The 23,147-nt window shown below is 44.6% G+C and overlaps 1 protein-coding gene across 4 annotated transcripts in view; it reads left to right on the top strand.

Moving 5' to 3' along the window:
- LOC144114374 (uncharacterized) overlaps positions 1-23,147 on the top strand; it is a 68,949-nt gene that overhangs the window by 33,423 nt on the left and 12,379 nt on the right. For 2 of the 4 annotated variants that reach the window (XM_077648066.1, XM_077648065.1), the window contains exons 5-6: positions 3,267-3,431; positions 15,575-15,755. In XM_077648066.1, coding sequence (XP_077504192.1) covers positions 3,267-3,431; positions 15,575-15,755 — 346 coding nt within the window. The remainder of the gene's footprint in view (positions 1-3,266; positions 3,432-15,574; positions 15,756-23,147) is intronic. The other 2 variants (XM_077648068.1, XM_077648067.1) reach the window with 1 other exon arrangement.

Raw genomic sequence — 23,147 nt, 5'->3', positions numbered from 1 at the left:
TAGTACGTTGTGGTGATGGAGAAGGCGTGTGGCTCCCTGCTTTTCTCGTTCGCCTTGTGTACCTGGACACATGCGTGTAATGTAAGGGCTGTGCGGTGGCCCTGAGACCTTAAAGGTCTCCAGAAATTCAGACCATCTGGGGTTCTTTAACGTGCACTGCCATTGGGCAGCACATGGGCCTCTAGAACTTCGCCTCCCATCAAAATTTGACCGCCGCAGCCGGGATCGAACCCGCGTCTTTCGGGTCAGCAGCCGAGTACCATAACCACTGAGCCACTGCGGCGGTTAGGAGTATGGATGAAGAACTTCTATTAGGCAGGTGAGTTTGGACCCTTTAAGGTCTCATGGCCACCGCACAGCCCTCACATTACACGCATGTGTCCAGATACACAAGGCGAACGAGAAAAGCAGGGAGCCACATGCCTTCTCCGTCACCACAACGTGCTACACCGCTGACAGTGCTATGCTGAAAAAAAGCGGTCTCCTAACTCAAAAAGCCTATTTTTTAAAACTGTGTAAAGTCTTCGGTGAAACTCCCTGTTTAGTGCTCTAACAAGTGGTCACTGGACGGGCCATGCGGGTGGCCGCCGGTCCAATGGCAACCATCGTGCCGCAGTCAACATTTTCATTAGCAGCCCCGAGTATGTCAGATTATCAGAATGTAGGGCAAAACATGTAGAGATGATATCTAGTAAGGCTGTTGAATTCCCAAGTCCTGAGCCTTGTTTCCCAGAATGAAGTCTGATTTCAGCTCAGTGAGGTTTCAAAGAACTGGCTGCAGCCCAAAATAATCTTCTACAAAATTACTCTGTCAATTCAAAGCCTGTTGGCGGTGTTGGTGTGGAATTTTTTAATTCGCAGAGTGAGTAATTTAGTACAGTCATATCTTCTTTCTATTTTCTATTTTCGCTGGAATTGCGGTATAGGAAATCGGTGCCGCACTGTATTGGGCAAAGGCAACCTCTGTAGTCATGGCAACCACAAGAATCGTTCACTCCAGACTCGGGGAGTTAGATTCAGCCCAAATGCTGTATTTTAGTGAGCCGTTTGATTTTCAAGTGGCCTGAATAATGTTTTGTTTTCAGCGACAGCGTAAAAGCCTCACTGCAGCGGAAAGTCGGCATCGCACTGGGGGATGCCATTTAAGAAATAAAAAACGTCATAGCTGGGGGAGTGGGATCCGAACCCGCGGCGGCGCTAAAAAATCATTTCCGCTAGCCACTACTCCGAACCACTAAGTCATCGCGACAGGTTTTTTTTTAAGCATGGCATTATTACATTGAAAATATATATTATTTACATTGACTAAATTATTTACAAAGCTTTTAAGAAATGCCATGAAACAGATTGCAAAAAGACAGAGCAACAGAGCGCTAGACGCCAGGTAATGCTGAGCACATCACCAAGAGGGAGTGCCACTTCGGTTTAAAGTCGGTCGGTTGATACAGTGCCTTCAGATGAACAATCAGTTGGGACAGTTGGGAGAAACTTAACATTCTGTCTGTAGGAACTGTTGTTGTTATTGTCCTCAAGAACAACAATTGCCAAGCTCTTGAGCTGTGCTTGCAATGTCTTCGTCACGTACCCGCATTCACATTTAAACTGCCAGTCTCTCGCGCTGTAGTTTTAAAACGTAGTCTTCATCATTTTCCATCCGTACACGTGGAAGCGTCATCAGACGAGCATGCAGCAAACTGCACGAAATGGCGGGAGATTAGAAGCAGTGAAATTCAGAAGACCGAGTGCTATTGCAATGTCATCGGGTAAAGGTAATTAAGAGACCTCCAAACTTTCCTTGTTATGAGTCTATTGTATGCTTAGCACTTATAGTAATTGTCGTGGTAAATACTAATGCATTGTTCTATAAATACTCTTGGTGTACATTAGTTTTTGTACGCAGACACAACACGCTGACTCGTTTTAGCAGTGCATAAAGATAACAATAAAATGTTACAGGTGCAGGGCACATGTACTACATACAGTGCGTGTCAGAAGTAAAGGCAGAGTGATATTTCAGGGCTCAACTCATAACTGTCTTGGTTTTCTCTCCCGTATCGGTTCAAACAAAATACACACACGTGCACGCACACACACACACACATGAGTATAAGCATCTAGCCTTTAATCCAATAGTGCCTTGAGGGCTTGTCTTATATGTTTATTACTCAGTAATATCACCAGAACTTTCCGACTACAAAAAATAACTCTCAAGTTTTAAAACAACTGTTAGTGAAGGTGAGGGAGGGCCGACGAAGTGAGGGCGAGGGAGGCCCAGCAAAATTTTCAAAGTGAGGTTGAGGGAGGTCCGGATAGCTTTTCAAAACGAGGATGAAGGAGGGCCATGGATTCAAAAGTGAGGGTGAGGTAGAAAAGAAAAAAATGAGGGCATTTGCCCACCTCTGGTTACATCACGGTCAACCGCCGCTACACATTCGTTACATGGTCTCAAATACACGTGCTTCCAATGGGGGTGTCGCTGGGGAATTAAAACTTCGTTACATCGAGGAATTTGCTATATGGAGGTTCGTTACATTTAGGTTTAACTGTATGCCGAAACCTTAAAAATTTGACAAAAATTAAAATATTTTTTTATGTAAAACGTTTTTTTCACTTCAGAACCATCCTTTTGTTGGTTGAAATTTTTTTCACCGACTTTTGAACCATCCTACAATGTAGGGCACGAGGCAGATTCGCAACCTGTTACGCATAGTTAAGCTTAAAACATAAGACATTGACTTGCGTGCGGTGGTTTCCTTATGACAGTGTGCAAAATTTTTTCTTTTTCTCTCTCTTTTTTTTGTAGAATTACAATGTAGTTGATGGGTCAAATTTCAAAAATGCCATCCAGAGAAGACTGGGAAATCTCTCTGAATGTATACAGGACACAAAACTGAATGCAAACAAGCACAACCTTTGCACAGGAAGAGTTTAGGCCCTCTTGAAACTACACTAGTGGGCGCAAGCTTTTACACAATAAACTTTTAGAGTTACTGCACAAAAATGTGGTATCCTACATGTGGGATGCTAGGCATATACGGGTTAAGATGAACTTTGATAAGACAAGCACCTTTCCATGGGTCCCTTCAAATGCATCTTAAAGAGATTCTATTGAATTGCAATAAATAAAACACCACAGCAAAGCTCGAAACCTATTTCTGCACCATTTTGAGCGTCAGAAAGTAGGCCGCATCTTAAAAACATCGCCAAGTTACAGCTTCATATTGCCTCTTGTACTTAAGCATTTGCATCTTTTATGCCATTTGTAGGGTCCAGAAGAATGCACGTGCAGCTGCTGACGTGGACTATCCAGCGTATGGGGTGACAGGGCCGAACAAGGAGGGGGCTTCCCCTACAGCTGACCGCAAGCTGGCCCAAAGTGCCCAGATGTACCATTTCCAGCACCAGAAGCAGCAGATGATTGCTGTGGAAAAGTGAGTATTTCCTGCTTCTGGCATGGGCACCTAACTGCCACTGTTTGACAAGTGGATCACACTATGCAGTTTTTTCCTTGACTGACGTGGCGCTACATTAACTTGTCTCTCTACCTGCCCTAAACAGTTCCTTTGTTATTGTGCATGCTTTCCTTCATTGGTCGCACGATGAACACCCTTCTTTCATGTTTCTGCTTTTAGTTCTTGCCCCTCATTGTGTCTAAGCACAGCAAGCTGCAACAAGGCATGAGCTCTTTGCAGGCTGCTTTTGTTTGGTTTGGCTTTTCTCTGTCTCCTTAAATGATCGTGCTTGCTCTGTGGTGGTCATTGAATTTTTAGTGGTTGTTACCAGCTGCTGTCTTTTGTCATGCTGTTTTTGCTTGCATCCCTGCTCTCCGTATGGCTTCTTTTTTTGTTGTGAAAATAATTCCAATTATATTCGTACCTTGGTTCCGAATATATATGCGAGTTGTGTTTTTAAACAGATGATGTGAAGAAAAAATCTCGTTATTTTCGTGTAAATACGGTAATAGAGGCCCTGGATTGTGGCTCGCCAATGCAACCAGGGCTTTGCAGAAGAGGGCATGTGCCGTGCTCTGAGTGCAGCTGTGTGCACCAAAATTCACAAGCGCACCTCGAATTGACGTTCCACCTCAACTCGCGGGTCTGTGGAGATTCATGAGCACCACTCGTCATTTCCTACAATGAGACGCTTCTCGAGAAATCTCTCTCCACCACACATTCCTTGAGGAAGTTTGAGTTTCATATGGGAATGAGATTAAAGTGAAAAGTTGGCCTGGAAACCAGAGTTGTGTGAATATTCGAACCTCCTAAACATTCAGAAATTATTAATTTCTTGTTCATGTAAAATCAAGGTGAAACATCGCAACATTTACAGACAGCAGTACAATTAAGCTTGGATGTAACAAACCTCGATAAAGCGAATTCTTCGACATTACGAAGTTTCCCAATTCTCCAACAGGGCTGCCACGGTGGCTCAGTGGTTACGGTGCTCGGCTGCTGACCCGAAGGACGCTGGTTCGATCCCGGCCGCAGCGGTCGCATTTCGATGGAGGCGAAATTTTAGAGGCCCGTGTACTGTGCGATGTCAGTGCTTGTTAAAGAACCCCAGGTGTTCGAAATTTCCACAGCCCTCCACTACTGCATTCCTAGCCTGAGTCACTTTGGGACATTAAACCCCATAAACCAATCATTTCCCCAACATCGCCCCATTGAAGCACATGTCTTTGAGACCTCGACGTAACGAAGGTGTTGCGGTGGTTGACCTTGATATAACGAACTGTCTACGCCATCTAGCTGTTAGCTAGTGTTGAGTTACTCGAAATTTGGCAAACTCTGGACCTTAAAGCACGAACTGACAGAGGAACGCCGATCGCAACAAGTGACCGCTCTTGACACAGCGTGCTGTGCTCCGGCGCTTTCTGTTTCGGAACGTCATACTAAGTAGAATTACAACAGTTCATGCTCGAAAGCAGCGAAAAATAGTAAAGCATAGTAAAAAGAAAGAAACGGCACGAGTAGCGCACGGCCATTGCCGCTGCTCTGTTGCTCGCGTGATTCCGCCACTGATAGCTCTCGCGTGTCGGGAGTGGGGACGTCGAAGAGAACCGGCAACGCAAGGTGAGGAGTCCGTTTCCTGGGCCAAGAGCGAGGGGAAGACTGAGAGAGGGAACATGCAGGTAGAAGCACATACTTCCACGGTCAGTCTATGGCGGTGGCGCGGCCGCATGTGTTCTCCTCTAGCTCGGTCGCAGTGCCTCCACGCCACTCGTAGCGGTGTTACGCGAGCCGTGGTGGAGCTGGTGGTGGCTGCTGCCGTAGTTGCACTATCAGTGCGATCACAAAATGTTTCTCTGAGTTTGTAACTTCGAGTAACATTGTCTTCTGTAAACATTTTAAAGGTGATTTCACCTACATTCATTTATTACTTTGGTTTCTGTTCTGCAGTGCCCTTTCGGCTCTTCTCGCAAGAACTGCATATAACGAAAACCTGGATGTAACGAAAAATTTCTTACTTTTTTAATTTCGTTATAACCAGGTTTAACTGTACCTTGTACTTGTTACACGGATTAGCTTGATCTTTCCTGATAGAATCAACTGCCTGCACACGGTGAAAGTCCGCCCGTGGTAACGCTAGGCCTTACATAAAATCAGTGAGCCAACAGCCATTGAAAGCCACTGCGTGCTTACGGGTCAAAAAACTAAGTGCAGCACCGCACAGCACATCATTGCATCATGGTACAATCCAGTCGACATGGCTGTGAATCTGACTGGCAGGGATCCTCTCGTTTTTAGATCGCTACAATAAGTGGCGTGGCATGTATGGAAGTGCTTGGCCGAACCGGCTGTGGAGGATAGTAGACGGGTGTAATTGTTTCGCAGTGATTGCTTTGATTGTTGTAAACGTTCATCAATCAGAATCTAGAAACTGCATATCTTTGGCCACAGAGTACAAGAAACAAGTGCATGACAGGTGCACTGGGCTTGAAGTTAGCCCGTGCAACCGCACTGCGTACGGTGCAGCGAGTCAGCTGGGGCATCTGAAGGCGTGGTTTCATTTTCACGCCTTTGCGGTTCATGACAGCATTTGGGCCTATCATGAGGCTTGCAGTCCGGTGAAACTAACAGCGCGAGGGCTAAGTGGGCTACAGGTCATAGTGAATGCAGCGTTCGGGGTGTTATTTTATAGCTGGTGCCTTGCTAGTCCTTCATGACAGCATTTATTAGTAAGCACCTTTGTTGTGTGAGCAATAATTCAAACTGCAGTCTTAGACTTATTAAACAAGATCAGTCCTATTGATTGCCCATGAATTTTTTTCACTGGATGCAATTGATGTCGAAAGCATGAAGTCTGTCCTGCTTGGGCCAGAACGTTTACCTGCAGTATATCCAAGTAAATAAAATAAAATAATTGTAAATAAAGTAGGGGTGTGCAAATATTGAAATTTTCAAATATCGAATCGAATATATGTTCAGTACAAAAAAAATTTCAGAAAATGATTAACAAGCAAATGTTGTTGCCCTTCTTTTTTCAAAATACTTTATGGTCTTTGCAACTGAAATAAACAAAACTAGACTGCCTCTGTACCGTATAAAAAACATGATGTGCACAGAAATGTATACTACTTGATTAGACAGCATAACAGTATCCAAACAGTAATGAGGTCATGCAAAACAAAATCCATAAAATGACAAAACTGGCAACAAAAAATAACATGATGACTTGTAAAGCCTCATTAATTAGGAGTTCAAGGTACAGGAAGAAATGCCCGGTTCATCCGAAGGCCTCGGTTTATAAAATTAGCCCCCCACACCCCCTCAAAAAAAAAAAAACTGCTGAAAATGCGAAGATGCAGTAAGGCTCTATGAGGCGGCTCCATCGTGCTAACACCTGTAAACCCGTAACGAGCCTCCTGTTTTGGAGTGCTGGAAGGACAACACAAATGCAAGCAAGGGGCCAGGGAACACAGACTGGCGGCGTCGGAACAGCGGGACGGTTTCTAAAAAGAAAAAAGAAATAACCTGCGACGCGCCAGTCGGCGTCCAAATGCCACGCGGAGCTTGGATTGGACTACCAGCGAATGCGCAGGCCAACAGTTGCGGTTGCCGCGGGGCAGTGGCGAAGCTCAGAAACCGAAACTACATGGCCAGGCTATTTTTTTGACCTAGCGACAGGGGCCTTCCGATCGTCACGCCTGCCGTTATGCCCACTAAAGAGGTGCGCAAGTTACAATGCACTATGCAATAGGCGGGATTTTTACAGGATCGCTTGCCCTATTGTGACATCTCTACGTGCCCCTTCAGGAGGCTCCCGCGACATTCCGCAAGTAGGCTTTCCCGCATAGCGTAGTTTACAAAATAGGATGGCGGAGCTCGCGCTCGGAGAGTTCTGAAGGTGACAGGACGCATTCTTCGGATATGGGCATTAAATATGTAAGGTATTATGGAAGGATTAAAAAAAAAAAAGCACGATTTCGCGTTGCGATTGTTCGAAGCGGGCCGTTGGCCATCTTGTTCGCAGCACGTGTGATATGTGGGAAAGCCAACTTGCGGAATTTCGCACGAGGTCAAGCCTAGCGGCGTCGGAATGCGATCCGTCCGCGTGATAAACGACGATGAAGGAAGGGAATAGGAGCCCTGTATTGTTTTCCTGGAATTTTTAACACGATCATCGGCTAATTTTCTCAGATATTGTGGTTTTGCCACGGTCGAATTTATGAAAGTCTGCGCAGTATACGATCGCTGGCGAATATTCGAAAATTCTCGAATTTCAATTTCTCGAATACGAATCGAATATCAAACATATTCGATTCGTATTCGAAATTTAGAATATTCGCACACCCCTAAAATAAAGTATTAGTCTAGAAGATAAAATTGAATGCTGTTACAGATATAGCAGATTCTGCTGATGATGAATGAAAACATAGTTTGTTAGCAGTATCTTTGTTTCTTGTCATAGCTTCATTTTGTGGAAAGCGTACAGTTCGAACTACCTGCACTGATATTCAAAATTATTTGAAAATATTTGATTCTGAACATTTATTCATATTTTTATTATGTTATTTATTATTATTATTTATTATTTTATTTATTATAATATTATTTTCTTATTCATATTCGTTTTACGCCCAAAAATTTGATATTCAAACAGCTGTACTCAAAACTTGGATGTTGCTACATGTAGCACACACATTTTGTCACGTCGAGCCTCCTGAACAGCCTTCACAAGCAACTTCAACGTTCATAGCCTAGTAAAGCATGTTTTGCGAGCTCCATAGACAATGCAGCAGCTGTGAAAAACTGCTGGAAATGTGTTTGCAACTGGCAACAATCGCTGCCGGTGAGATCGAGTGTATATGGGCTATGACATAGGGCATTAGGGAAGGGTGTGAAACCTGGTGGCTTCTATTCAGGATTGGTGTGAAAATTCTTTCACTCTTGGGAGCAAGCAGCAAATGGTGATGCCTGGTTCCAGACAGTGCATTACAACGCATGGACCTGAAATAACGAATTGGCCTCTCCAGAAGCATATGCCGCTTGTGGTTTGAAAGCAAGTTGGGAGCCGTAATTGTCAGCGCTCTTGAAAAGCCATGCCTGTTCGCCGATCATTTATATCCCTTCCTTGGAGCAAGTCAACCCATGTGCTCTCCTGGCAGTGCTGGTCAAGCCGTTACAGTGATGACTTTTAATGTTCCCACACCGTAGGAGCATAGTGTGATTGATGATCAGTTACAGCATTGGAGGCAGCGACTGACAACAGGTATCCATGCTCGGCATCAGCTCGGTCTACGGGTAGAACCAAGTCAACACACTGAGCAAACAATGTGACGTTTGCCGTGTTTACATGAAAACTCGTCGTTGAGGAGCCCTCAAGGTGCCATCGGTGCTACTTTGAGTTTCTCAAGCTTTTCCTCCACTTGAGGAGCGATTCTAGTGGCGATTGGTTTCTGAAACTCAAAACGGACCTTTAGGGCCATTTGGAGTAGAATTTTGAGTCAAGGCATGTTAATGAATTCAAGGATTCGTGTGCCCAACTTCAGTTGCGTCTGACCAGAGAGCTAGTGTTCTCTGTGTCACTATGCCAAAGAAAATTGTAGGTTTCAAAATCTAAAAACTGTTATCGCTGTTACTATTGGCTGGTTGCCAAGGTTACCAGGGGGCTTAAATTTATTGGGCAGAATGCTAGGTATTACAGAAAAACCTCAATAATTCGAAATCTCGGATAATTCGAAGCATCTCTGCGGTCCCGTAATTTCTAATGTGAATGCAACACGACCTTTCTTGCGCCACACCCGCGACAGATTGGCTGCACCCAACTCCATTCTGCGGCTTTCTTTTTTTGTTGTGTGGGGGTTGAAGGGTTAGGCTATTGGCACCTCTGATTGCTTTAGTATCGTCCTGTGTGAGTTGACCTTTCTTCGGGAAAACAACCATTCAATACTTGGGGGTTGCCCTGAAGAAGTTTTGGACGAGCGGTGGGTAGTTTGTGCCCCGTGGCGAGGTCCGTTTATGGCAAGACACGTGGGGCTCCAGACATAAAAAAAAAATGTTAATTCGTGTGCAAATCAGTTTCAACAAAGAAAATTTGAGTTGCGCATCGTTTCCTGATTTGTTCGCGATTCCTGAGGCGAGTGATAGGTAGCGCAAGAGCGAACCTCCAGTAATCTCCGAGGCGTGCATCACGCCGGAATCCGAAACTACAGAGCTGTAGTCGTTCGGTAGTCAACGCTGTAGTCATTTGGGCCACACAGGATGGAGCGCCGTTTTTTTGCTCTTGATCTCCATTGGCTTCATACTGCTGTTCTTGTGATCGCATTGCTTGGTGATTATTGCTTTGAGTTGCGTGCGCACGGCAATTTTTATCTTGCTGGAAACCCCACAAAACAGTGCGGTGGTGGTACGATGTAGAAGTAGGAAGGGGGGGGGGGGGGGGGGGGGGTTGCATCAACTTATGTTTGGAGTCAACTTTGGGGGTGGGCAGCAAGAGCTATGAGTTGGTAGACTTTCGCGGCAGTGTGTAGTAATTGTAAAATTCGTTGAATACAGGGAGCACGTTGCCGCCACGAAATTTTTTGCCGTCGTCCCATTTTTATACTGTGCTCGAATAATTCGAAAATTTTTTGCAGTCCCAGTGACTTCAAATTAACGAGGTTTTACTGTAGATTAGACCTACTTTCTGATATCTGCCAGAGCTGACACTACTGTGCTGAAGAAGTTTAGTACAGGGTTGGTCAAAAGTTCCCAGGCCACAGGGTCTGCTTTTCAATGGCTATCCTGCCACTTATGATTGCCAATAAAACTATCAACATTCTCAAAGGTGAGAATGATGCTTCTTCTATCTTCTATAGAGATTTTGGTCTTCGCTGGTGCTGTGACCGCCTGACTATACCACTTGAAAGCAGACCCTGTGTTCTGGGAACTCTTGACCAACCCTGTACCATCTTTTTACCTTCGATGGAGGTGAAATGCGAAACCACTTGTGCTATACAGTCACTCCACGTGTTAACTCTTTAAGGAACTTTGTATACAAATGTGTACATGGGAGACTAATTGCTTTTTCTCAGTGCGTGCTCTACTTAGCTCTGATTTTCTTTGTTTTGGGCGCATTTAGCATTCTTCATGTTTCAAATAGGGTGTTTGTTTTTTGTGCCAGGTTGCGAAAATAGCAAGTAATATTTGTCCTGAACAGCACTGTAGCACATGCTTTGCCATTTTCTTGCAGACAGATTTTGCTACCAGTATGAAGGGCAGTTTTTCTTTCTGAATTCCTAGCATCATGTGCACCTTCAAAAAGGAAATGATTGAATGTTCCCTAGGATGGTATTATCACATGTATGTAGATTAAAAAAAATCACACTCAGGCTTACGAATGGTGGGAGAGATTTTCAGTACAGAAAGACTCGTTAATTTTAACTTAAGGAGGATGTTCAGAAACTTAATACAGCTAAACCTGGATGCAACAAATTGAAAAAAGTCCGGGATTTTTTCGTTACATGCAGTTTTTCGCGAGAGACTCGAAAGGGACAATGCAGAATGGAAACTAAGAAATAAATGTAGGTGAAATCACCTTGTAGACGTGTATGGAAACTCTTCTTACCCAAAGTCCATAAACGTGGAGAAACATTTCGCGATCGCACTGATAGCACGACTGCAGCAGCAGCCATAGTTTCTAAATACAGTAAAACCTCATTATTCCGGATTGCAAGGTACCGGCAAAAAATGTCCAAGTTAACCGAATTCTGGATTATCGAATTTACCATGAAAACAACAAAACAATGTACTGGGCATACACATACCTTTTTTTTCATGAAAAACAGCATTATTTTTGTTTGCTTCTTCGTTGGAATTTGCGTGATAATTTTTTGCAGTCCCATCAAGTGTGGTGCGCACACTCCGGAGCCCTCCACGATGCATCCCTTGTAGCCCATGTGGCACTGCCGGGACGTTAAACCCCACGATTCAATTATTCGTCTAGACAAACAGCCATCATCAGTGCCTATCTTGTGTCTGTGTCACTAGCAGGAACAGTTTGGCACATGTGCATTGTCCAAGTATTTGGGTTCCTTGTGCACGGAGTGCATGCAGAGTGCCAGAAAGCATGCATGGTCACCCTTCAGTGCTCTTCAGTCACGCGGCAAACAGTGCAATAATCAACGCCTGCAACTCCTTCGCGTTCTGTCGGGCTGTCATCATGAGAAGTTTAGACGTGATGTTCTGTGTGCATGTGAGCGTAAGTTGAACCCAGGGGGCCCTTTTCAGAAGCCAATCACCCGGACTACATGCCGTGCATGTCATTGTGCAAAAAAGACAAAACAGCTGCTGCCAGACGCTTCAGCGTTCATAGCAAGCCACTAAGCGCAGCGTTTTAAACAGCACCGGACTCTGGGTAGTAGTGCATACAATGCATAGTTTTTTTCTCTATTATCACTTTCATGAGCTTGAACAAGTGTCTTTTCAACACGGTTCTAGAGAAAGATTAAGCATCACTGAGCTCGGCATAATCACACAGTGTTAGTTCCTGAATTTTCTCGTTGCAGGTCAATCAGAGCCCATTGAGAACGGCAAATAGCACACCTAAAGCCACTGCTATCAACCAGAATAAGGGCGCGCACTTAAATACATATTTTAAAACAAGCAGAATGAATCAGAATGTTCGGCTGCGCAGAGCGATTGTAAATTTCTTTGAAAGCTTGAGGAAAACGTCTATATATACGCTTGTGCAGTTCTCCCCAAACCTAGAGAAGAACAAAAAGAGCATTCTTGCAGACATTACCGGTGAAGTGAGACCTCAATTCCGCCTCAAATGTCAATTTCATCAAGCAAAATAATACATTTAAGTTCGCTGCACACTCAGCAAAGTTCCAAAGAACAGAGAGGTCACATTTGCCTTATTCAATGTAACTGTATGTCTCAAGTGCCAGTCATGTTCCGCTTTCTCCATCTGGCGCACAGGCTGAAAAAGTGCATAAGTACCCTCCGGGGCGTCAGTCAGAATGTTTCTAACCACAGGCGACGTGCTCGCTTTGATTTATTCGCATACGCGGGTTGGTTGCGATGGCAGCATTGCTTGGCTTAGGTAGGCATGCTGCATTTTTGCCTGCACCCCACATCGCTGCTGACTGCAGTGCCACCTTTGTTTACAAACATGACACTTGTCTATAGTTGTACCAAGCAAGGGCCCACTACACCATGTGCCCGTTCTGGATTTTCATGCCAGAACCTAATAAGTGCCCATCCCCATATAATTCGGTAGTAAGTTCAAATTTTAGGTGGGTGCTTTGTGCAGTATTTTACGGTAGCTTCTTTGCATCTGGGCGCTGCAGAGAAGCCACCATGGCGAGGGACTGCCGCTTGCACCCTGTCGTGTTTCATGTCGTGTGCCCCCAGGTTCTGCCCACTCGTATGTTTGCACAGGTGCCGTTGGTAGCTGAACGTACTATACAACCAGAATTTGTCAAATTTTAAATGTAGCAGCTAGGAAACAGTGTTATCCAGGGACATATTAACCAGATGAAAAATGTGCAATTGCATGGAACATTTTTATTGCCCTCAGTTTTGAGCACATGAACCGAGGACATATCAGCTAGGTTCAGCTGTGTTTGAAGCCAAAGCTTGCAAGTTTACTGTTCACATTACCATCAGCATGCTTTAAGGGATGCATATCAAATATAATGTATGGCAAAAGAGTATGGGAATGGGGTGTTCTTGCATAGCTCAACTCTTTGGTGTGACCTGCTTCCACAAGACATCGGCTCTACGCATGTGCATGGGGCTCTTCAAGGCTACAGATCACATTCCCTTCACTTTATTTTCCTTAAAGACCCCTTTTGGAGTGGTCAGTAAGAAGTGGGGTTACAAAATTCAGGTGTTTACAGCAGTCGTAAATGTTGATTGCCAGGTTATGGTTACGAAATTCAGGTGTTTGCAGCAGTCGTAAATGTTGATTGCCAGGTTATGGCAGAAATATGGTGGGGAAGGCCGTTCCAGTCATTTGCTGTATGACAAAAAATAAGTTGGTAAAGACAATAGTAGGGCACATGGATGCAAACTTGAAGAAGGTGACCCACACGGTGGGATCAGCGTGGTGAGGGTGAGCAGATCTATGGTTCTTGTCTGAGTGGTGAATAAAAGAACTTGTAAAACAAGACAAGACTGGCAGTGCAACAGCGAGTAGAAATGACAACATCAATGAAAGTCATTTATGCTGAAGTACATCTTTGATCTCTTTGGTCAAGAGTAGCCCCTTTTAACTTGGAAACAAGGTGAATGAGAAATACAGACAGGATAAAATGGACTGTTAAAATATGGACTGAGGTTAAACATAGCAACTTGATTCAGTTGAACATCATTATTACAAACAGGTAAAAAAAATCATATAATATTTAGATGTAGCCAAAATTTGTAATATAAAGTTTTGTGTAAATGCACGCTAGAGCTGCACAACTTAGTGCGTAAAGGGTTCCAGCTTGGGCAACCACTACTAAAGAGCAGGGAGGGGCCTTTTTTGAAGTTTTATTGCTTTTTTGAAGGTGCTCACAGCAGTTTTGTACACCTAAAAACAGAAAACAAAATGACTAAGGATGGCTAACCTGTACAGCACTGCCAGCACACAGCGGCGACAGAGAAAATGCCAGCTAGGGTGGTGTCTCTGCATTACTGTAGTGTTGTGTGGAAATACTTGACTGAAATGAAAGGTACCGCTGTTTTTAAGTCTCTGTCAGCTCCACACAAGTTGAGCAAGGCTTTCCTTCCTCTATGCTGCAAGGCTACAACCATCTACACCTCTGCTTCCAGGGCGTCGTCGGTGGGTGAATGAGGCACAAACACTTAACTGTCATGTGCGGGATAAAGGCGCAGACCATGGCCTGGACATATGCTACATCATCATCATCAGCCACTTGTAGTGCAACAATGCCTTCTACCTGCCATTGGAGCAGGCACTACCTGACATTGAGGAATTCAGTTTATCTGCTTTATGTCCAACCAACCGTGTTCAGCATATAAAGTGAAAATGGCTTATGTTTTTCAAAAGGATTTTGGGAATTTGATGTAGCCATTAATTTGACATATTGAGGTGACTGTACCATACTAGGTACTACACCACCACTTTTCTTTCTCTACCTTCACTCATTTCAATGCTGGAGTGATGGCAGGGAGTTTTAGGCAAGACATTCAGGGAATCGCTGGTGAAATGGCAAAATTTTCAATAGTTAGAGGTACTGTGAACCCTGATATGAAATCATTAATCTGTAGATTGCATTTGAGCAACATGAATTAAGCAGATCATTTAAAAAAACAGGGTTGTGGTCAGCAGAAAAATACTGGAAATTTTGCCACACACTTTTCATACTACAAGTGATGAGAATTTTGCAATAGTTTCATTGACTGTGCATCACATATTGTTAATAACACTCGAAATGCTGTAAAACAGGGTACCTCGTGGTGTTTTTTTTTTTTTAAGAGTGTAGTATGAAATATGGAATGTAAAGCACAAAAACACTGTATATATTATTGTCATGAGTGGCCAGCCGAGTCATGGTGCACAAATTTGTGCTATCATGAATTCAATCACTTGGTGTGAAATAAAATTTGTTCATTCAGTTAGTAGTCTGTCAGAAAAAAAATAAAAATTCTGAAGAGAACAGACAAAGCAATATTTATGACACGTGCAAGTATTGGAGAGCACTGAAGAAATGAACTGTTTGGGAGTTAATTTACTACCCTTTGAATGTGGCAGACTTGCTGACCTATATGTGTAGCGTGACATGTATTGTCAGCTGCCAACATGTGTGCCTTTTTTGGAAGATTAAGGCAACTAATTATATAGAAACTATCCATGCAGAACAGTTTGTTTTAGCTGCAGTCATTGACTGAGGGGCATAAGCACTTGATTGTCAAGTTAGCCAATTGACTTTATTTTGCTTTTATAGCAGTCATATATATTTCTGACCATCAGGAAAAAAATGGTCACTCTTCCTCAGTTTTTGGGCATCTTGTTTGACTGTTAACTTACAGACGTCTGCTTTGTTTTTAAGCAGTTTGACCGGCTTCCCAAGTTTTTTCTTTCTTTTTCGGACTGACCATAGCCATTTTTATGGTACTGACCTTCCCCTCCCCTTCAGATGCATGACGATGATGCCCTTGGGTGTGTTACCCACGGGACTATTCAGCTCATCAGTCTGGTTGGGTGGTGTTCCCAGGAACCACACCAACCGGCACACCTCGGCATCGGACGTGGACACTGAAGAAGAAGAGAATGAGGAAGGTGATTACACAGTCTATGAGTGCCCTGGCATGGCTTCGGTAAGCACTGTTTATGTACTGAAGATATATTGGCAGCATGAAAGGAGTGGGAGAACTGAACTTCTTTACACAACTTGGCATGCACTTTGGTTGCTCTTTTTGTCTCCTTTTCTTTGTCATATTTCCTTGTGGGACGTGCAAGCATCACATGCTTATTGTACGTTTGCACATCACTTTAACTCTTTCGCTGCCGCGAAGAAATGACCGCTATTGAGTGTTTTAAAATAAAAATTATTTCTTCAAGAAGTGTTACATGCTCTGTGCATTATAATGCATTAGACTGTAGCTTATTAGTTACACTTTTGAACGAAAAAAAAAAAAAAGCCAGAGTTGCGTGTTCAACACTTTTCAAAAAATTGTTGGTTAAATATAAACGAAATATAAACAAAAATAAAAGCAAAACAAAAATAGGCCCCTGCACTGAGCCAGAAATTTATTACAAAAAATATACATAATGCTGCACAAGATGGCATCAGTGCACATCGTGCACCATAATCATAAAGGGCACCTGTTGACTGTAGAAAGCCTTGAGGTACTTTTTACGCTGCCACAGTGTTGCAATGAGAGCGCACTGTGTGCTGTGGGAAGAGCGGGTAGAGGAGTGCCCTCGTGCTGTCAGTGACTACAACACTTGGAGAGTGTTATTGCACATACAATCAAACCCGATTACATCAAACTCTGTTGGATTGAATTATCCTTTATATCAAATAGTTTCCAAGCGCCGTGAAGATACAATGTGAATTTGTAGGAGAATGTACAGCTACATCATACAAAAATTTGCCATAACAGCCAATAGATTGAACTTCGGGCAGCACCGATCGACTCAAAAAGCTGGTTTTCCCTAAACACATCAGGGATACTTCCTCGAACGTCCGATTGAACTTCGGACAACTTCGGTTGTCTGAAGAACCTGGCTTTCCCTCGGCATAACTTCAGAGGTTAGCTTTCCCGCATGGACCTGCGAGTGCTGTGGTGTTATGTAGTGCACGCAGACAAATGATGATGTGGATTTTCCATGACAGGCGGCAGGCACGTAGCCAGCCAACCAGAACGTGCGTTTTTATCGTTTTGCACCAGTTGTGCCCACTTTGTCACACAGTTCGCACATACTGTGCATTGTGCTGCAATCAGCAATTTCACATGGTTTTCGTTGTCTCTGTGTGCATTCAATGGCGACCTTGGAACAGCAGACCCTCCTCATTTTCATGTCAATTGGTAAATTTTAGTTAATTAGCTAGCTAATTTGCCCATTTTTACAATTACTGATGTCCGCCTCAGCTGAGAGTTTCCTCCTGTAGAGGCTTTCTTTTTTTCTCTCGAGAAGCCTATTTTTAAGAATTTTTGAAAGTGTTCACTAAAACACTCGGTATGAAAGGTCAGGAGAAGCTATACTCCGTTTCATACATCAGGTGCAACGCTGTCAAAGCTAGCGCTCTTGTTTGTGCTGCCTGCATCCTCGACCAAAAAGTAGTGCGGTCCTTGTGGTGAGCAAAACATATTAAAGGCTTTGCCTGCAGGCTTAATATAATATGTGACACATTTGTCATAAGCTTGATTAAATGCACTCTTACTGCTGACTACAAGCTGTCGCTTTCTCGTGCCTTAGACCACTCGGCGACAGAACAAGCGTGGAGTAACACGCCTCCCTTTATTTTTCCGTATGGACTACTTCTGTACCTTTCACAGCGTTGCACCTTATGTAGGAAACAGAGTATGGAAGGGGTATAGTGTGTCATTTGGTGTGACTGGATTTTAGAAAAAATGCTGAGAACAGAAAGGGCCCTGATTGCTTCCATGCAAGATGCTGGAAGTGCTTGTAATTTGCAAGGAAATAAAAATTGGTTTTTGAGGAAAGGAAATAGTGCAGAAACTGTCTTGCATCATGGTTACTGCCTGGCATCTTCCTGGACACCCGAACCACGTCATAAGGGAAGGGATAGAGGGAGTGAAAAAAGAAAGTAAGAAAGAGGTGCCGTAGTTGAGGACTCCAGAATAATTTCGACCACCTGGGGATCTTTGACATGCACTGACATCGCACAGCACACGGGCACCTTTTGCGTTTCACCTCTATCGAAACGTTGCCTCCCTGGCTGGGTTCGAACCTGGGAACTCCAGCGCAGTAGCCGGGCGCCCTAACCACTCAGCCACCACGGTGGATAATTTGCAAGGAATTTTTTGTATCTTGTAATTAGCTTTAAACTTGGTAAATTCATCTCACGGTAAAGAATGGTTGATCCTGTTGAAGATAAATGAGTGAGAGACTGTGTCAGAAGTTTTCTTCATGTTGAAAGTAGAGGTGTGCAAATAGTGCTTTTTCGGAACCAAATCGAGTACAAATAATGCAGCTTTGCTGCTGAAGCAAATACAGATAGCGTAGTTAAAAACCAAATCAAATGCGAATCGAATAATGATTGGACCAAATCAGGATTGATTGAATATTTTTACAAATGTTCAGTACATATGCATATATCCATACAAAATAAAAATCTGTGTGACACCGTTAAGCACTAGCGGCGGCCCTGCAGTATGGCGCTATAACTTATGTAGTTATAGCTATAGCTATCAAAAGGTACAACACTGATCTCCACAAGGGGCTACATAACACGACGTTTGTATACTATCTCAATGACTGCCATGTCATATGTATGGAACAATTACCTTTTGCTACTGTTGTTGACAGAGAATAAAGAGTTCCACATGCTGATATATGAGAGGGTCAAGAGCTATGTATGAGTCATGGATTTGAAGATCGGACATCAAAGCAGGGTTTGCTAGGCACTGCCGCATCGCAGTCTTGAAGGTCATACTTCAACATATAAATTCCACCACATGAATTCATTGCGTCACGGCACTGAACCCCCCTTCCCACGCAGGCCGATCGCAGCAGCATGCTGTGGAGCATCAGAGAGGGCCCTATTTTTTTAAAAAGTTGTAAAAAAACTATGTCAGCCATATTCGAACTTCGTGTCAATTATTTGAGAACTGCTCGAAAACCTAAGGACATATTCAAATCATTCTGTATAATTTTGAAAATGCACGATTTGATCGAAAAGGATATTTGATTCGCTATTCTAAAGTTTCAAATATTCGCACGCCTCTAGTTAATAGGGAATCCGGCTCTTTGAAAAAAAATTTCATTAAAGGGGTCAGGACATCTAATTTTGAGGCTATAGTAAGCTTGTTATGGGCTTCCTCTGTATGTAAGGTCACCCACGGCAAAGTATTGGACGCAACAACCGCTTAAAATATATTTTAATTGAGCTCCGAAGAGTCCCTAAGTGCTCTTTCTCACAATCAAGGCCCATCGCTAGCGCTATAGGTGGTGACGTAGAGCCCTGGGAACAACATCAGTGAATAGCAGTGACATCACAACACAGTAACACGACGCGCGACATCGGCGAGGCGCTGCTTCGGTGACTCAGCGGATGGTGTGCAGATCGACATATATGCCGTCGCTGACGCATCAGCCGGCACCTCATATCGACGACCAAGTGAAACCTCCACGTCGATGAGAAGATGACTCTCTTGTTTGCACCTTCTAATAAGCGAAACGAGCAACTACATTTCATATGTTCACCCTTTGGCTCACCTGCAATACGAATAGGCCTAGCGAGTCCGCCGGGTTCGTATCGGCGATATCGGCGATATTGGAGAGCGTGTTCACAAGTTTTAGCGAATACAAATGGTCATTGAGCTTATTTTTGACAACAGTGACCTGAAATAGAGGATTGTTTCTGTCGTAGGATGCAAATACATCAAGCGGGAAGCGCCGCTGCTAGGCGGTGTGACCCAGTCTGTCAGTCAATGATGCAGGTGCCTGCGGCGGCAGCTACAGTCGTCGGTGTCGCTTGAGGGCAACAAATTAAGCCATTTTGTTTATCTCAAATGGGTGCCGAACATACTTTTAGATAAACCAATTTAAATTCGAGTACTGGACACATCGGAAAAAGCAAAAAAGCAGTTACAACGAGTCTAAAACGCCGGTCCTATGCATTGTGAACAACCTGGCTATGAAGCATTCCTCAGGCTGGTGCTCACATTCTTCAGCGATTCTTGCAAAGTCATCGCACTGCGCAAACAAGTAAACCTGCAACCGGCGCAAAAGAGATGAGCTTGCTTAACCCAAGTGGAACGCAGCTTGCAATTCATGCCGCTAAACGCGCAATTGCTGCCTGTATACAGATGCATATACGTAAACAAAAGTAGCGCCGAGATGCAGCAGTCATTATAGGCACATTCCTGGAGGATTTACGTACCCATGCGGTAAATGCCGAGTCCTGTACAATTGTCTGGAAGCATTCATTTAGCGAATACATGGACTGTTTGCTAAACTAGCAGTAGATATTGTAATCAGCAGGCACGGGACCCTGAGCAGTCTCGCAGCGCAGCTGCGCGGGCGGCGCGAAGTGAAGACAGACGGGTATTGGTCGGTAGGAAACGTGAGGCATCGTGACGTTGTAATGTGACCAGGGTCAGCTGCGGGCCACCGACACAGACGTCCGCCAAGCATCGGCGCCGGGGTGGCAAAGTGAAATACAACGCTGAAACGACCTTGGAACACGCGGTATGGCGATTGAGATCGGCCGAAGCGAGCCGCTTGGTTTCCAGACTCAGTGTCGTTTCTCACTCGCGTAATTGGCTTTTCTCAGCATGTCGCAGTACCGATCAAGTTTGTCAGCACATGATTTTGAAAGGCGCTGCTATGCACAGCATGTGTACGAGAGCAGGCGATGCAGCAATACGTGCGTTCCAACTTTTGGGGCTCATGTGACCAGGGTTGCTGGTCTTCTCTGACGCGACGTCACAGCACACCCTGGCGCTCAGAAACCGAAACCAAAATAGCTCAGTATAAACAATGCAATAAAAAATTATTTACCGCACATATATGAATTGCGCAGCGTGTATCACGCGTCCTAGGGCAATACGCAACGTTTGAAACAAAGAACACGCCAACCAAAAATTTGGTGTCTCCGCCCCTTTAATGAAGTCACAATTACACAGTCTTCAGGGAACATGTATTTTCATGTGCTTATTCTACCGTATTTACTCTCGCGATTTGTGCCCGCACATAATTTGCACACCCCCAACAGCGACGCTGCTGGGTTGTGGCAAAAAACACAGGCTGAATGTACAGAAGGTGTAGTATACCAAATTTCGTTAAGTTCTGAAAAAACGTATGTTGGGCAAAATGGGAGATGCGTGAACGAGAGGTTACGAGAGCATGCCAGGAACGTCAAAAATGCATGTGAGGGAAAAGATTTTGAAGGTTTGCTTGCAATTCATTGTCTCACTTGCCAGGATTGTTCACCTGCTCTTGGTAGCACCTCTGTAACCAGAAAGAGCAAAGAATGTATCACAAGAGAAATCACAGAACCTGAACAGATACCGTATTTGCGCCCATAATTTTCGCACTTTTTACTCAGAAACTAGGGCTCCAAGAAGGGGGGTGCGCAAATTACGCGGGGATTTCGCGAGCGCGACTTAAGAAACTCCACAAAGGTCATAACGCGCAATATAGGTATAGTGTATGTTGCTGCTTATACATCAGCACCCGGACCCGCACACCACGCTGCCCCCCTCCCCCCCAAAAGTTCACTCTAAATGAAAAACCGCCTCCCCTTTGCGGGATGGCATGAAGGTGCATGCACGAAGCTCAATAAGACGCTAAAACAGCGTCATCGCTTGCGGCCCAGCCAATTGTTCGGTAGTTCCGGAATCCGTAAGGTTGCTTTCGTAACTTCGTCCGGGAAAGCAACCGCAAATCAATAAATCGATTTTCACACCACACACAAAATGTACACCCAGGCTATTCTCTAACAGTACCGCGCGAATGTCGACTAAACTGCTTGTCAGCGGCATATCACGGCACGCAGCAGCGAAGCCAGCAAGTAAAGCCACGTGCGCACAAGTTTGCCGACACAACGATTGTCGTCTATGGGCAGACTTGTGCACACGCGGTTTTTCTCGCTGGCTTCACAGCTCCGCGCCGTGATAAGGCGCTGACAAGCAGTTTGAAACTTGCCGTATAGTTGTGATATCCCATCGCAAGACACGACCGAACAACCAAACACAAGCTGTCAGAGCCACCAAGAAAAGCGTAGCCGGCAGTCAAGTCACATGCATCAGCCAAACAAACAGCGGTGTTGGCTCTTCAATCAGCTGCGTATCCTCCCTGGAAGCGCTGCTGGCCGTTCCGAGTGGCGATGCCGCTGGTGCCACCGCGATTGTAACAGTGGCCTCCGACGCCACCATGAATGCCCAGTGCACAAAAGATTCAAAAATGCCCTCCGAACAAGCATGTGGAATAGCCGAATGCTACTGTGTAGAGCCATAGGGTACAGCCCGCGTGCATGATGGGGGTCTAGCGCAGCACGGTGGGTAAAATATGTGAGTCCAAAATTCTTTTTGTAAACCGGGGTGGTAAGTTAAGGGTGCGCAAATTATGCGCGTAAATATGGTATGTAGTCTAGGGGAGCGCTGTGTCAGCACTGCCTCTATTACCTTTTCCCAAAAAGAGCTGACCTATTTGTACATGCGTGAACGATAGCCACGGCTGTACAGAATGTTTATAAGAGTGAATTCTTTCACAATAAAAGCTGTTGTAAGTTCACCGCCAATCCTTGTCGTCTCGTCTTTGTCCACATCTTTTTGCGGTACTTTTTCTGAAAAATATGTACCAACACAGCCAACTCTCCGCATTAACCATACTTCTTCCATTGTGCGGTTGGTGCTTGCGCGGCTGAGTTCGCCCTCCCACGTATTGTTGCATCGTTTCACGCCTATGGTTATCATTTTGCGTGTATTTTCCTGCTGTGGGATGCGTAAGGAGTGAATTTGTTCCGTGGTCGTATGCACACGCATCCAACGCGCTTAATCGCCCACTCGGCACCGTGCCAATCGTTCCACACCGCAGCGTGAATTGCTGTGAGTTAGCGGCTGCCTCGTTCCGCCGCCTATCCTCTCCAGTGTACGCGCAGCACATGGCCGGGAACTTGTTTGTTGCAATGTAATGCCATCAAGAAAGCGCAAAGCGCTCTCCTTGGAAGAGAAACAATATCCTCCGCACTGTGGATGCAAACCCGACACGGAAGTGGGTTTGCATCGCAAAAGAACTGGGACTCACACCGTCCACCCTGAGTTTTATTGTTTCGAAAAAAAAAAAATGAGATTGAAGCAAACGCCCGGACCTTCGACATCATAAGTAAGCAAGCCCGCAGTACGGGGCACGTGCAGCTTGATGGGGCTGTGTACAAATGGTTTAAGCAAGCCAGAGCTGCAGGTGGAAATCTTGACGGCACTATTTTGCGTGAAAAAGCCCTGGAGACGACCAACAAGCTCTGGATCGACTATTTCAGTGCGTCGATCGGTTGGATCGACTGCTTTAAGAGAAGA

The sequence above is a fragment of the Amblyomma americanum genome, chromosome 1 (genome assembly GCF_052857255.1).
Source record: "Amblyomma americanum isolate KBUSLIRL-KWMA chromosome 1, ASM5285725v1, whole genome shotgun sequence".
Lineage (NCBI taxonomy): Eukaryota > Metazoa > Arthropoda > Arachnida > Ixodida > Ixodidae > Amblyomma > Amblyomma americanum.
The sequence above is the reverse complement of the archived record's forward strand: the minus strand, read 5'-3'. Positions and strand labels throughout refer to the sequence as shown.